The 12261-nt window shown below is 61.2% G+C and overlaps 1 protein-coding gene across 1 annotated transcript in view; it reads right to left on the bottom strand.

The window, feature by feature from the left end:
• Window positions 1-6750: 6750 nt before the first annotated feature.
• The window catches only part of LOC128071180 (collagen alpha-1(I) chain-like), a 10744-nt gene continuing 5233 nt past the window's right edge, over window positions 6751-12261 (bottom strand). The window contains exons 5-8 of the mRNA XM_052664147.1: window positions 11745-12261; window positions 10543-10754; window positions 9455-10422; window positions 6751-6814 (exon numbers count right to left, since the gene is read on the bottom strand). The exon at window positions 11745-12261 is cut by the window's right edge and continues 891 nt beyond it. Coding sequence (XP_052520107.1) covers window positions 6751-6814; window positions 9455-10422; window positions 10543-10754; window positions 11745-12261 — 1761 coding nt within the window. The remainder of the gene's footprint in view (window positions 6815-9454; window positions 10423-10542; window positions 10755-11744) is intronic.

Genomic DNA, 12261 nt, shown 5'->3' with positions numbered 1-12261 from the left:
GGTTTGACCTGAGACGCCCTTGTCACACCCGGGGCCGGGAAGGAGCCGTCACGATCGGCCCGACACGTGAAAAGCCCTTCACCCACGGCATTCCTAACCAACCCACTAGACTCGTCATTTCTAGGTAGACTCTGGCTTTGGGGGTAGATGCTCGGGAACAGGGGGTTTCCTGAGGCTTGATCACGCCTTGGCGTACGCCAAGCCTCCTTCCTCATGACCTTTGCCATGGGCGGAGTTCCTCACGCTGGCCCCGGCAATCACAAGCAGACATGTTGTGTCTAACTGTGTGATACTTTTTGTCTGGAAACTTTTTCAAAACCGTTTCCTAAATGGATTGGAGAGAAACCTGCTCCCCTCGCGCGCCTGAAGGCAGGGAGTTCTCAGCGGGACAGAACCTGCCTTCACGTCTCAGGGGGACCGGGACGGTCCCCTCACCTCGTGCGTGCACCCCCAACCCCGAGCCCAGTCCCGTCCCCTCCCCACCCCACCCACCCACCCGCCCACACACACACACACACACACACACGCGCGCGCGCTGCGCGCGCACCCGGAACCGGCTCCCACCCCCATCTCCCCCACCTCACACCCCCCACCCCCACCCCACCCCACCCCTCCCCGGCGACGAGGGGGGCCCGGGGAGGGATGGCTGTCTCAGCCCTGGTGCTGGGATGTCATTTGGGGAACCGCTCTAGGCCGAGATGCCAGCTTGCTGCCCTGCTGCTTGGTGTCCGTCTCCATCAGCCATGTCCCCGAAAGGCACGTGAGCTCATGGACAACAGAGAGCGCACCCAGAAAACACCAAAGGGTCCTCCTGAACCCAACACGGCCATGGGTATGGATCCACGTAGAGGTCGTCGATCTCCCCATGGGATGCGTGAATAGGATCCACACAGACTCGATCGTGCCTCCGCTTCGATGGGCTGCCCTATCCGGAGAGATCGTGTGGGTCAGCGAGCGAGCAAACACGGAAGGGAACAAAACCAAAAACCGCAGCCAAGTCGAGGGAGTGCTGAGCCCGAGGAACTCGCCGATCCCGTGGCGTCATTTGCCGTACCCAGCCTTTCTCGATGGCAGAGAGAGATGTGGCGTGGATCCCCGTGTGGGTCGTTCGTGCCCGGAACCACGCAACGGATAGTGATCATGTCTCATTCGAATCCTCTCTCAAAAGATAAACCAGGTCTCTTGTTCCCATGATGGAATGGTATCTTTGAATGCAAAAGGGGATGACATGTGACAGGAAAATCAAAGTGGAATCGGCATCGCCAAGAGAGCGCCCCAAAATAGAGAAGGGGAAGGCCATGGAGGAAGAGGTCTGTGTCTCAGTCTGGAAACTCGGAGCACCTCCTGGGGAACAGAGTCCTCCGGATCCTCGAGACAGTGTTCCCGACATTCGAGACCCCTATCACACACACCCTCCCCTTTCCCTACCTCACTTGTGACAGCCTATCGACCCTGGAAGAAGAGACAGTTCCTTGTTTGCATGACAGTCCATCATCATTGCTCTCGGGTCGCTTTACAACCTCACGGAGTTTCAGCTTTCTAAGCCCCCGACTCTTTCCTGGGGAACGTTCCCCCGGTTTTTATTCAAACCTGTGTCCCTGCATGGCCATATCGAAGACCCCCAAATAAAGCTTTCTTTTTCTTTCTTTCTTTCTTTTCCCTTTTTTTTTTTTTTTTTGGCGCAGCCGATACCGACTCTTCACGGAAAGACAAGAAAACTAGGGGATTTTATGTGTTTAATTTCCAGGCGTATTGAAATATCATTTCCTTCGTGAAGGACATATGACATCCTTCGTTCTCATGTGTACAGAATGGGGACAAGAGGCACCTGTACGTTGCGAAAGAATAATGACCGCCCAGGCGGTAGCTCATAGCTTTCTCACAGCCCACGCAGATCACGACTGGACGTGAAAGAGAGCGGAGTCACTCGGTCGTGTTCGACTCTTTGCGACCCCACGGACTGTCGCCTACCAGGCTCCTCCATCCGTGGACAGTTCCAGGCAAGAATCCTAGAGTGGGTTGCCATTTCCTTCTGCCATTGGACGGGAGGAGAATGATTCATGTCCACTGTCATGGCAACTTTCTCAGATGATCATGCTGCTGCTGCTGCTGCTGCTGCTGCTGCTGCTGCTGCGTCGCTTCAGTCGTGTCCGAATCTGTGCGACCCCACAGACGGTAGCCCACCGGGCACCCCCGTCCCTGGGATTCTCCAGGCAAGAACACTGCAGCGGGTTGCCATGTCCTTCTCCAAGGCGTGAAAGTGAAAAGTGGAAGGGAAGTCGCTCAGTCGCGTCCAACTGTGAGCGACCCCCGTGGACTGCGGCCCACCAGGCTCCTCCCGTCCATGGGATTTTCCGGGCAAGAGGACTGCAGTGGGGCGCCATGGCCTTCTCCGAATAGTATCATACGATAAGAATAATGCTGTTCATTAGAATCACCGTGCTCGTTGTGACGTGTGCAGTATAGATGTACCTTATCCGTGAAGTCGTTTTTTTTTTTTTTTTTCTCTCCCCCTTCCATCAATGCAATATCTTCCCATGCCTCCCTCCCCCAGCCGCTCTGTGATGATTGTTTTCTTTCTTTCTTTCTTTCTTTTTTTTTTTTGATGGCCATCATGGCATGTAAGTGGCATGAGAAAGTCTTTTTCTTTCTCTACCTGACTCATTCATTGGGCATCACGCCCTAAGTCACATCCATGCTCTCACCAGAGAAGAATGTGTTCGTTCCTGTGGCTCCGTGGGACATCTATGTCTACCTATCGATCGATCTCTCTCTGGATCGTGTGTCTTCTTTCCCTCTTCTTCCCTTGATGGACACTCGGGCTGTTTCCCTCTCTTGACCCGTGTGACGGATGCTGCCGTGGACGTGGGAGCGCAGATCTCTCTCTGAGGGTTAGATCCGGTGTCTCTTTTCTTTAGATGTCTCCCCAGAAGTGAGAGTGTAGGAAAGATCGATCACGTCTCGCCCACGACTCTTTTTCGAAGTCCTTCTGAGGGGATCCGGGGAATGAGCCTTTCTCTTCCGATAGACGCCGTTGGCATCCAGTGCGACCGCACACGTCTTAGGGAATACGGCGGCGACCGCGACGACAACCCAAACGCTCCCGCGAACGCGATGGTGCCCGAGGGTGTGTCCGCAGGACGACTCCCCGGTGCCAGCTTTCCACGTCGTCCACAAGCCCCCTGCGGTCGTCGGCAAGTCGTTCCCTCCACACGGAACCAGGGTTTTCGTGGGCCGGGGTTGCCCGGGTGCCAGTCGATCCCCAGATGAATGGAGCGATGCCAGACTCCTTGGGGCACAGAGCAGAGATACGTGGAATTCTTTCCACGAGACGAGTGCGATGAGAAGAGAAGAACGATGCGAAGTGGTGCCTGGGGAGCCAGAAAGAGTCGAACAGGAAAGAAAACACGTCAGACGAGAGGGGAGAAGGATTCAAAGCGAGTGGAGCACAATGGGGGAGACGGGCCCAGAAGAGGCGAGCAGATGCTGGGGGCACAGCACGCCCGGACCCGCGAGCCTGCAGGGAGCCCCGAGAGGGATGGCCGTCCACTGTCTGCAGGTCCGCGTGGGCCGATCTCCAGAGCCCGGACTGGGAAGGACTTCTTCACGGGAACGGGCATGCTCACGGTCCCCACGGGTCACGTCTCCACTGGGCTCTCCGCACTGTAGGGAGAGCTTCCCACCCTTCCGATGGCACGGTGAGCTGCGGTTTCTCGATCTCATCGACCGCAGAGTCAGCGAGCTTCCCGAGGGATAGGACGAGGTATTGGCCGACGGCATCCCACCCTAGACCCCGTATTGCTTTCCAATCACGGGATGTCTTTGACTTCTGTGGGGGTGTGCTGTGTCTTCACTGCTGTGCGAGCCGTTCTCTCTCCGTGGAGGAGGGGGCCGCTCTGCGCCTGTGTGTCTGGGCTTCTCGTGGCTGTGGTTCCTCTTGGGGAGCGTGGGCACTGGGGCACGTGGGCTTCGGTGGCTGCTGGGTGTGGGCTCAGCGCTCGCAGTGGCCAGGATCGAGAGCACAGATTCCATCGGCGAGGCCTATGGGCTTCGTGGCTCTGTAGCACGTGGGATCTTCCCGGGCCGGGGATGAAACCCGTGTTTCCTGCGTGGGCACGGGACGGTTTCCTACGGAGCCGCCGGGGAAGCCCCAGTCCCAAACTCGAGATGGATATCCTGACGTCCCCCGCTTGGGATGGGAGAGTTTCTGAACGATCAGGCCCGGAAAAGGGATCGCATCGTGACGGGTTGACCTTCGTTTCTCACAAACCGGCAGGCACCCTTGCTGCTTCTTGAAGTGTCCTAGAGAAGAAGACATCGGATTCCACATGAGATCAGCTTCTTTGACTAGCGATGGCACAACGGCCACGACAAGGGGGATGGATACACACAACAGTTGGTTTCTTTTGGACGATGAGCCCCCCTCTGTGTGTGTGTGTGTGTGTGTGTGTGTGTGTGAGAGAGAGAGAGAGAGAGAGAGAGAGAGAGAGAGAGAGAGAGAGAGAGATGCCTTCGTGGTTCTAAAGCAAGAAGCACTGAGGAGTGAAGACATTCTTGAACTCACATAGTTTCCTTCATTTCAGTCGTGATGGTCCAGTGATTTTGGAGGACGACATGGAATGTTTCAGGGTAGATGCTTTTCGAAGGCTGTGAGGGGACCTCCCTGGCTGGTGGTCCAGTGGTGAAGGATCCACCTGCCGATGAGGCGGGGGGACGGGGTGTTTTCCACCGAACCCCTGATCCGGGACGATGCCACAGGGCTCCGGGCAGGTTCGACACAAACCTACAGAACGGACGGTGCCAGGCGTGAAGGCGAGGGCACACGGCCCGGGGACTCTGGACGAGGATGACTGACGCGGACGGACACTGCCGTCTCCGTCTCCGTGGAGGTGGGTTGTGGCCAGCCAGCACGCTCCTCTGGGGCAGGCTGTTCCTAGGACCGTTGGGGAGCGTGCGCGTGCATGGGAGGAGCAGGGGAGCTGAGGGAACTCTCTATCCTCTCTGCTCCACGGGGCCCCCGGAACCCTCATCGGCTCAAAGAGAGGATTCGTCCCCGTGGAAAGACAGACCCGCACGCGAGTGAACCTCATTTCTGCTTCCCTTGGCTTCCGAAAGCGTGACGGTCAGGTTCATGCAACTCTCTGGATGTCTGTTCTTCCCGAGATCCCGGCCTACTCGCTGGAAGGACACGAGGAGCCGGATGAGATCTCCCTCTGCACGGCGGCGGCTCCAGCGTGCGCACGTTTCGGTGGCTACGGCTTGTGGACATCGCACCGAGAGCCGAAGCCCCGGTGTGACAGACGCCTGTTTCCACGATGGGTGAACGGTTCTCAGTGCGGGAAGCCCAATTCTTGCCCCTGCCTGTTCGATCTGCAGGGCCTCTGCAGAGAACAAACGTGCCCCATCTCATGACCGATCCCCTTTTCGGAGCCAGCCCGGTGCGTCCTCTGTTTCCCGGGCCACAGGCACACACTGGCACTGGGGAGTTGTGTCGTTGTTCCTCCTCCTCCTCCTCCTCCTCCCCCTCCCTGCCCCCACCCTTCCCCCCGCACGCAGGCTCCCCCACACCCCCGCCTGGCCCCGGCCCGTCCGGGTCTCCCCCACCCGCAGAAAAGGCCAGGAAACACATGGTCCCAGGACGACGCAGTCGAGAGACAGCGGCGGTCCCCTGGGATGCGGGGAGGAGACGCCTGAGCGTACCTGGGCCGACACCGCCACCGTGTGGGGCGAGAGGCCGGTGCGAGGAGAGCTCACGGGTTCCGAGGAGGAGGAAGAGGAGCAGGGGGGAGAGAGGGAGGCGGGGGTGGAGGGGAGGGCCGGGCTGAAGCTGTCTCAGGGCGAGGACGCGGAAGACAACGTTCCCCTTCAGAAGGGCGCTCCGAAGAGAGCGTTCCGGCCGGACCTCGAGAGCACCTTCAAGCTGGGAGCGGGGTGGGGTGGGGGAGGGAGTCATCCGGACGCAGGCAAGACACCGGGCGCAGAAGGCGAGGCCGACTCTTGGCCAAAGGGAATCGGATGCTTTTCTGTCCATGGGTTCCACCCTCAGACTCTCACGGGGAATCCAGCCAGCCAGCCAGCCAGCCACCATCGTGTCGCTCCTTTTCTGTTCTCTACGTGTTTCATGGCGAGTGAGTGAGAGAGTCTTTCGATGGTTTGCTAGGATGTGGGAATGTCGTGGGACCGTGGTCCTTGTCAGCCGTGGATGAACAGAACGGCTTCAGCTTTCGGGGTGATCCTGAACTCCCACGCCGAGGCAGGCAGGCCCGTGTGTCCCTGTGTGCCGGAGGACACCGTGCTACCTACCCACAGCTTGATCTCGGACTGAACGCGAGCACCGTGGGGAGGGTGTTCGTGGGTTGGCTTCATTTCCTTTCCCGATGGCGCTCACCTGACCGTCCTGTCCACTCTTTGGATCCTTGATCTCCCCCTCCCCCTCGAGGCCTTTTCTTTCTCCTCCTCCTGCTCCCCGTCCTCCTACTCACCCTAGTTTCTCTCCCCGCCTCCCCACTCCCCGCCCCTCCACACACACACACACGCGAGTCCCACTCTTCTCAAATGGACCTCTGACTGACTGCCAACGTTTTCTTTCGCCTTCTTTCCTTCCTCCCGTCCTGCTTCCTTTCCTTTTTTTTTTTTTTCTTCCCCCTTCGTGTTTTGTTCCCCCGTTCCTTTTCAGCTGTACCGACGACGGTTTCGAGTGTAGCGCGTGACACAGCGATCACCAGGATACATCTAGTGAGGGACCGTCCGTCACCACTGGGCGTCACGGCAGATGACATCCGGGGTCATGGCGTGCCCGCGACTCACGGCTTTCCTGAGGGGAAGGTGGCGCCGCGTCATCCGTCTCCCTCATTCTCTCCCCCACCCCACCCCCCGCCACCGTGTCCCCCGCTCCTTCCTCCGGCCACCCCTCACGTGTTCCGTGGTGGTATCTTAGGAGCCTGTTTCTCTTTGGTTCTGTTGTGTTCACGGTGCATCGTTTGGTAGGTGCTGCGTGGAAACGACGGCTCTGAGGTATTTCGTGGAGCATAATCCCCTCTAAAGGTCTCTCCAAGTTCCTGCAGACTGTGAGATTTCATTCCCTTCTGGTGGTTGAGTCCCATTCCTCTGTGTGTGTGTGTGTGTGTGTGTGTGTGTGTGTGTGTGTGTGTGTGTGTGTGTGAGTGAATAGACACAGGCGTAGGCACACAGACAGAGAGCTCTCTCCTTCTGTGTGTACGGATGTCTACCTAGGTATGGGGGTCGATCCCACACATACACACGTCCGTATCTTCTTTGTCCCCTCCGTGGGCACTCCGTGGAGTGGCTGGGTTGGGTCGAAGGGGGACTCTTTGGTGGAGTGTTCCGAGGGAATCGCAGGACTCTTTTCCCTAGGGATGTGGTTTCTCTCTCTGGGAGGCCCCAGGGGATGAGATGTGATCTCTCCGAGTCCGCCCACATGTTCCTCAGCGGCAGCAAAGACGCGTTCGATCGATCAGGAGCCACTGTCTTCTGATGTGTCGAACTTGCTGTCGCGATTGCGATTCCAGCTCCTGGGCCTTTCCCCTCCGAATGAGAAGGATCATTGTCCAGACAGACGCCCCGGGATGCTTCCGTGAGCCCGCCCCCACCCCCGGCAGCCCCAGCCCAGCCCAGCCCGGCCCAGCCCAGCCCTGCCGCTGATGTGTTTTCTACCTTGTGCTTCTGGGTGTCTGTCTGTTCTCCCTTTCTTTGGAAGGAAGGTGTCTGCTCGGGCCCCCTGCCTGCCTGCCCACTTCGCTCATCGGGGGTCGTTTCCCTTTGGGAGGCTGAGTTGTCTGACGCCTTGATCCGTTGTGGACAGAAAAGCCCCTTTTGCAATATGCTTGCGCTTTCCCCCGTATATACCACACACACACACACACACACACACACACACACACACACACACACACGGATGTGTGTTTCCGTCCGTGTGTGTCTGTGAGTATCCATATGTACATAGATACACCTATAGATACTCACACGCGCGCACGTACACATCTACACAGACACGTGGGTATCTGTGCACAGAGGCACATGGACACGGACTTCTAGGGACGTGTGTGTATACACACGCACGTTCGCATATGCGTTGACGTGTGTGCGCATCTATGCCCATGCATCTGCGTATAGGCACTCTAGACGCACCCGTGCACCTGTACGTGCGTACGTGCACGCATGTCTACTTCTACAGACCTGTGTGTATATCGACACATAGACACTCGCACGTCTGTGCGGACCTCTGTACGCGAGACGTAGACGTCTATGGATGTGTCCGTATGTGCGTATGCATGTGTGCATACACACACGCGGAGAGATGCGTCTAGGGAAGCATGCACGGACGTGTACGCATATACGTGCACCCACACCTGTGTGTCTACATCACACGTACACACACGTGTGCATCTGTATGTGTTGACACGTCCGCCTTTCTTTGTATGTATGTGTCTATGGATACCGACGTCTCTGCACATGTGAGCGTGTGTATTCGTGCCTGTGTGTATCCGTGTACGTCTGTGTATATATGCCTGTGTCTACGTGTAGACACGCAAGCATACACGCACAGTAGAGACGCCTAGGCATCCACGTGCGCACACAGACACATGCGTGTATGTGAGCATGCCCTTCGAACGTGTTTGTTGATACCCATGTGTGCGCGTATATATAGACGCGAATACGCGTGCGTATACATATGGACACGCGTCTAGGCACATGTGCATGCGTTCTCGCTCTCTCGCCCCCCTCCCCCTCCCCTCCCCTCCCCTCCCCTCCCCTCCCCTCCCCTCCCCCTCCCCCTCCCCCTCCCCTCACCCTCCCCCTCCCCCTCCCCCTCCCCCTCTCTCTGACTTTTCAGCAGCCGGAGCAGTTCTATGACTTGACTTTGCTGCCTGGTGGTTTTGTTTCATTTCCTTTCTGATCTACTTCAAAAAGTTATTGATTCATGTAACTGGCTGTTGTCCTGGAACACGGGGTTTATTTAGTGGATCCCTATTGACTCGGTCCGGTCCTCCTCAGCTCCACGCCCCCCAGCCCCACCCCCCACCCCCCACCCCCGCCCCTCCCAACCCCCACTCCTGCAGCCCTGCCACCCCAGACCTCCCGCCCGCCCTCCCGCCCGCCTGCCATTCTGGTGTTTGTGGCCAGTTCAGTTCTTTGGAAATCCATGTTCTCCTGACCTCAAGGGCACTTTCCCCACCCACCGGCGCGTGCTCGGGTGTGTGGTCTTCGGACTCTGTCGCGGTCTCTACCCAGGTTGAGTTGTGTCTTCTCTTGTTGGGGGTTCCGAGTGTGTCTCCTCCTTTTTCTTTGTTGCTCCTGGGCTTGCGTGTCTGTGTCTGCTTTCCAAAGTCCTGCTTTGTTCTCCGAGCAGCGCTCGCCTGGTTTCGCTTTGCCGGCCCCTCCCTCCCTCCCTCCCTCCCTCCCTCCCTCTCTCTCTCTTGCGGGGGAGGGGGGCCGGGGGAGTCTGCGATGCCGCTGGTGCCCCTCTCTCCGCCGAGCCCCCACCGCCCGCCGGCGTCTCCGTGGAATGTCCCCCCCAGCACCCCGGAATCGCGTGGGGGAGTGAGTCTCCTCCGTGGCAGCCTCCTGAGGAGACCCTTCCCAGCGTCTCTCCCTTCCTCTGCGGCCGGGGTCGCGTCGCGTCGCGTCGCTCGGCGGCGGAGGCTCCGGGCCGAGCTCGGGCGTCTGGGCGGCCGGCGCGGTGGCGTCCCCGGCGGCCGGCGACAGCGACACGTCCTCGGGACGTTCGAGTCGCTTGTCGGGAGCCACCTGGCGGCCGCTTGGATATTGTCCCTCCCCTCTGGAGCTTCGGCGAGGCCTTTCAGGAGGATTGTGACTCAGCCTCTGGGCCCGAGGCAGAGCTCTCAGACACCGGCGACGCTGGCGGCGACAGTCCCGGTGGCGCCGAGGCCTGGGGACAGTCCCGCTGTCGCCGGAGATTGGTTCTCTAGGTTTCCGAGGAGGGTGACCGTCGCGGCGCACCGGAGCCGGCTTGCGGGGCGGCCTGACCGGGTCGACCAGCATCTCCCCGTGCCCCCGTGCCCCTGCGGCCGCGGAGACGGACCGCCCGGACCCTGCCTGGGCCGGGCCGCCGCGGTGGGCGGGGAGAGGGTCTTCCCTGCCCGGAGCGCCTGGACTCGGGCTCGGCGGTCCGGACTCCTCCTGGGCCGCCCTCAGGAGCGTGTGCTTCGCCCTCGGCCCCGCTCCGGAGGTGGGGACCGGCCCAGACGGTGGCTTGGAGGTCGCCGGAGGGCGCGCCTGGGTCCGGGCCCTCGGGTCCCTTCTGCCCGGGGTGTTTTCCGCGTCGCACTCCGGAGGCGGGGACCCGAGGGTTGACCGGGGGAGGCGCGTGTGCGGTCCCCCCCGTGGGGTCCGGTCGCCCGAGGCGTCTCCCGGCACACGTGCTTTTTCTCTGTCAAAGTCCTGACGGGTCCGGAGACGTGGATGGACCGGACCCTGCTTCCGCGGGTGGCCGGGGAGGGCGCGCTCGACCCTTCAGCGTGCCCTCGTGGGTCTCGGTCGTCGGACGCGACTTTGGCTCACCCCTCTCCGACTCTCTGAATCCCAGTCGGGAGGTGGGGACCGGCTCGGGCCGTCCTGGATGCCCCGTCTGGGACGGTCTGGGCCCCGGGCGCGGTCCCTGGTCGGGGCCCGCTCGTCTCGTGGGAAGCGCCTCGCTGACGGTTCTGTCTTCTGTTTTCCTTTGGCACATCGAAGCCAAATCCCCGTTCGGAGACTCGGACGGACCGGTACCCCTACCCGGGTGGACGGAGCGGGGAGGGCGTCCTCGGCCAGCTCCCCTCCCCCCCCCCCCCCACCTTGGTGTCCGCGGCCCCGCTTTGGCCACCACGCGCCCCCTCCCCCCTCCCGGTCGACCAGATGACCCCCCCCGCCCCCAAGAGAGCTCGGGGCCTGGTGTTTATGGGGCAGCGTTGGGGACAGGTGGCCGGGACAAGGTTCCGGGGGCCCTCTCTGCGAGTCGTAGATGGGCTCCGCTGTCGGCTGGTGTCATTTCGTCGCCCTTAATAGGCCTTTTTTGCCACCAGGTAAGTGCTGACACGGTCTCCTTTGGTGTCTGCCACCGAGGACTGTGGGTCTCTGGACGCACGCGGGGCTCTGGGTTTCTGGGCCGCCAGCTGGTGCCCGGTTCGGCCCTTGCCGCTGGAGCCGCCCGCCTGGGCCTGTGCGCCGGCTCCTGTGTGGTGTCGTCTGGCTGACCCGACCCTTGGTGCCACCTCCGGTCTCTGGGCGACCCGAGGGTGGCGGGGCGGGGTGGCGCGGCGCGTGGGTCTTCTACCCTGGGCGTCCCTCACCCCCGCTGTGGGCACCTGGTGGCGGCTGGGACGACCCCCGCCCTGTGGGCTCCGTGCCACGTGTCAGGCGTTCTCCTCTCGGGGTCGTCGGCTGCTCTCGCCTGAGGCGAGGTGGGGGGGGGACGGAGGTTGCCGGCGAGGCTGAAAGCGGGCCCCTCTGGTGACTGTCCTCACCGTGCCTCCCCCCGCTCCACCTTGGCTCAATGGATCGATGTGGTGTGGTCGTGTTCTCCCGGGCCGAGCCTAAGCCGTGCCAGACGAGGGACGGGCGTTCCCAGTGAGCGCGTCCGCTCTTCTCGGTCTGTCCGCGGGGCCCCTCGCTTGTCTTCTCCCCCCCCACCCCCCCCCCCCGCTGCCCATCAGGGAGGGTGAGGAGGAAGGCAGGGGTTGGGTGTGGCCTCTGGCCCTGATCTTCGGTCTCCTGTCCTTTGCCTCGGGGCGTCAGTGGGGGCCGTTGGTCTTCTGACACCGCAGATTGCTCTCGCTTCGCCTTCTCGGCGTGTGCCCGGCGAGCGGCCCTCCCTGTGGCGGGGAGGGCTGTGCCGCCGCCGCCACGCTGCGCACCCCACGCGGGTGTGTGAGCGTGCCTCGCGTGACCCTCGGTGGTGCCCCTGGAGCGCTCCAGGTCGTCCCTCAGGTGCCTGAGGCCGAGTGGTGGTGTCGTTTCCCTTAACCCGGTGTCCCCCTCGGGTCCGCGCCACGGTGGCGTGTGTGTCCCGTTGAGTGGCTCTCTTCGGGGGACGGGGGGTCGAGGCGGTAGGGAGAGGCGTGCCTGTTCCCCTCGTCGTGGAGGCCTTCCTTGGCGGATGAGGCCTCGCAGGGGGCGGGACGCGGGCTCTGCTCTGGCCCTGACCGCGCACACGCTCCTGCGCGGTGGTCCGCTTCCCTGTACCGCAGACCCCTCCCGCCCAGCTGAGGACTGGTGGCTGGTGGGAGCGCCTCCGTGGGC

This window comes from Budorcas taxicolor, unplaced genomic scaffold, assembly GCF_023091745.1.
Source record: "Budorcas taxicolor isolate Tak-1 unplaced genomic scaffold, Takin1.1 scaffold2765, whole genome shotgun sequence".
Lineage (NCBI taxonomy): Eukaryota > Metazoa > Chordata > Mammalia > Artiodactyla > Bovidae > Budorcas > Budorcas taxicolor.
This window is presented reverse-complemented; position numbering and strand designations above follow the sequence as displayed.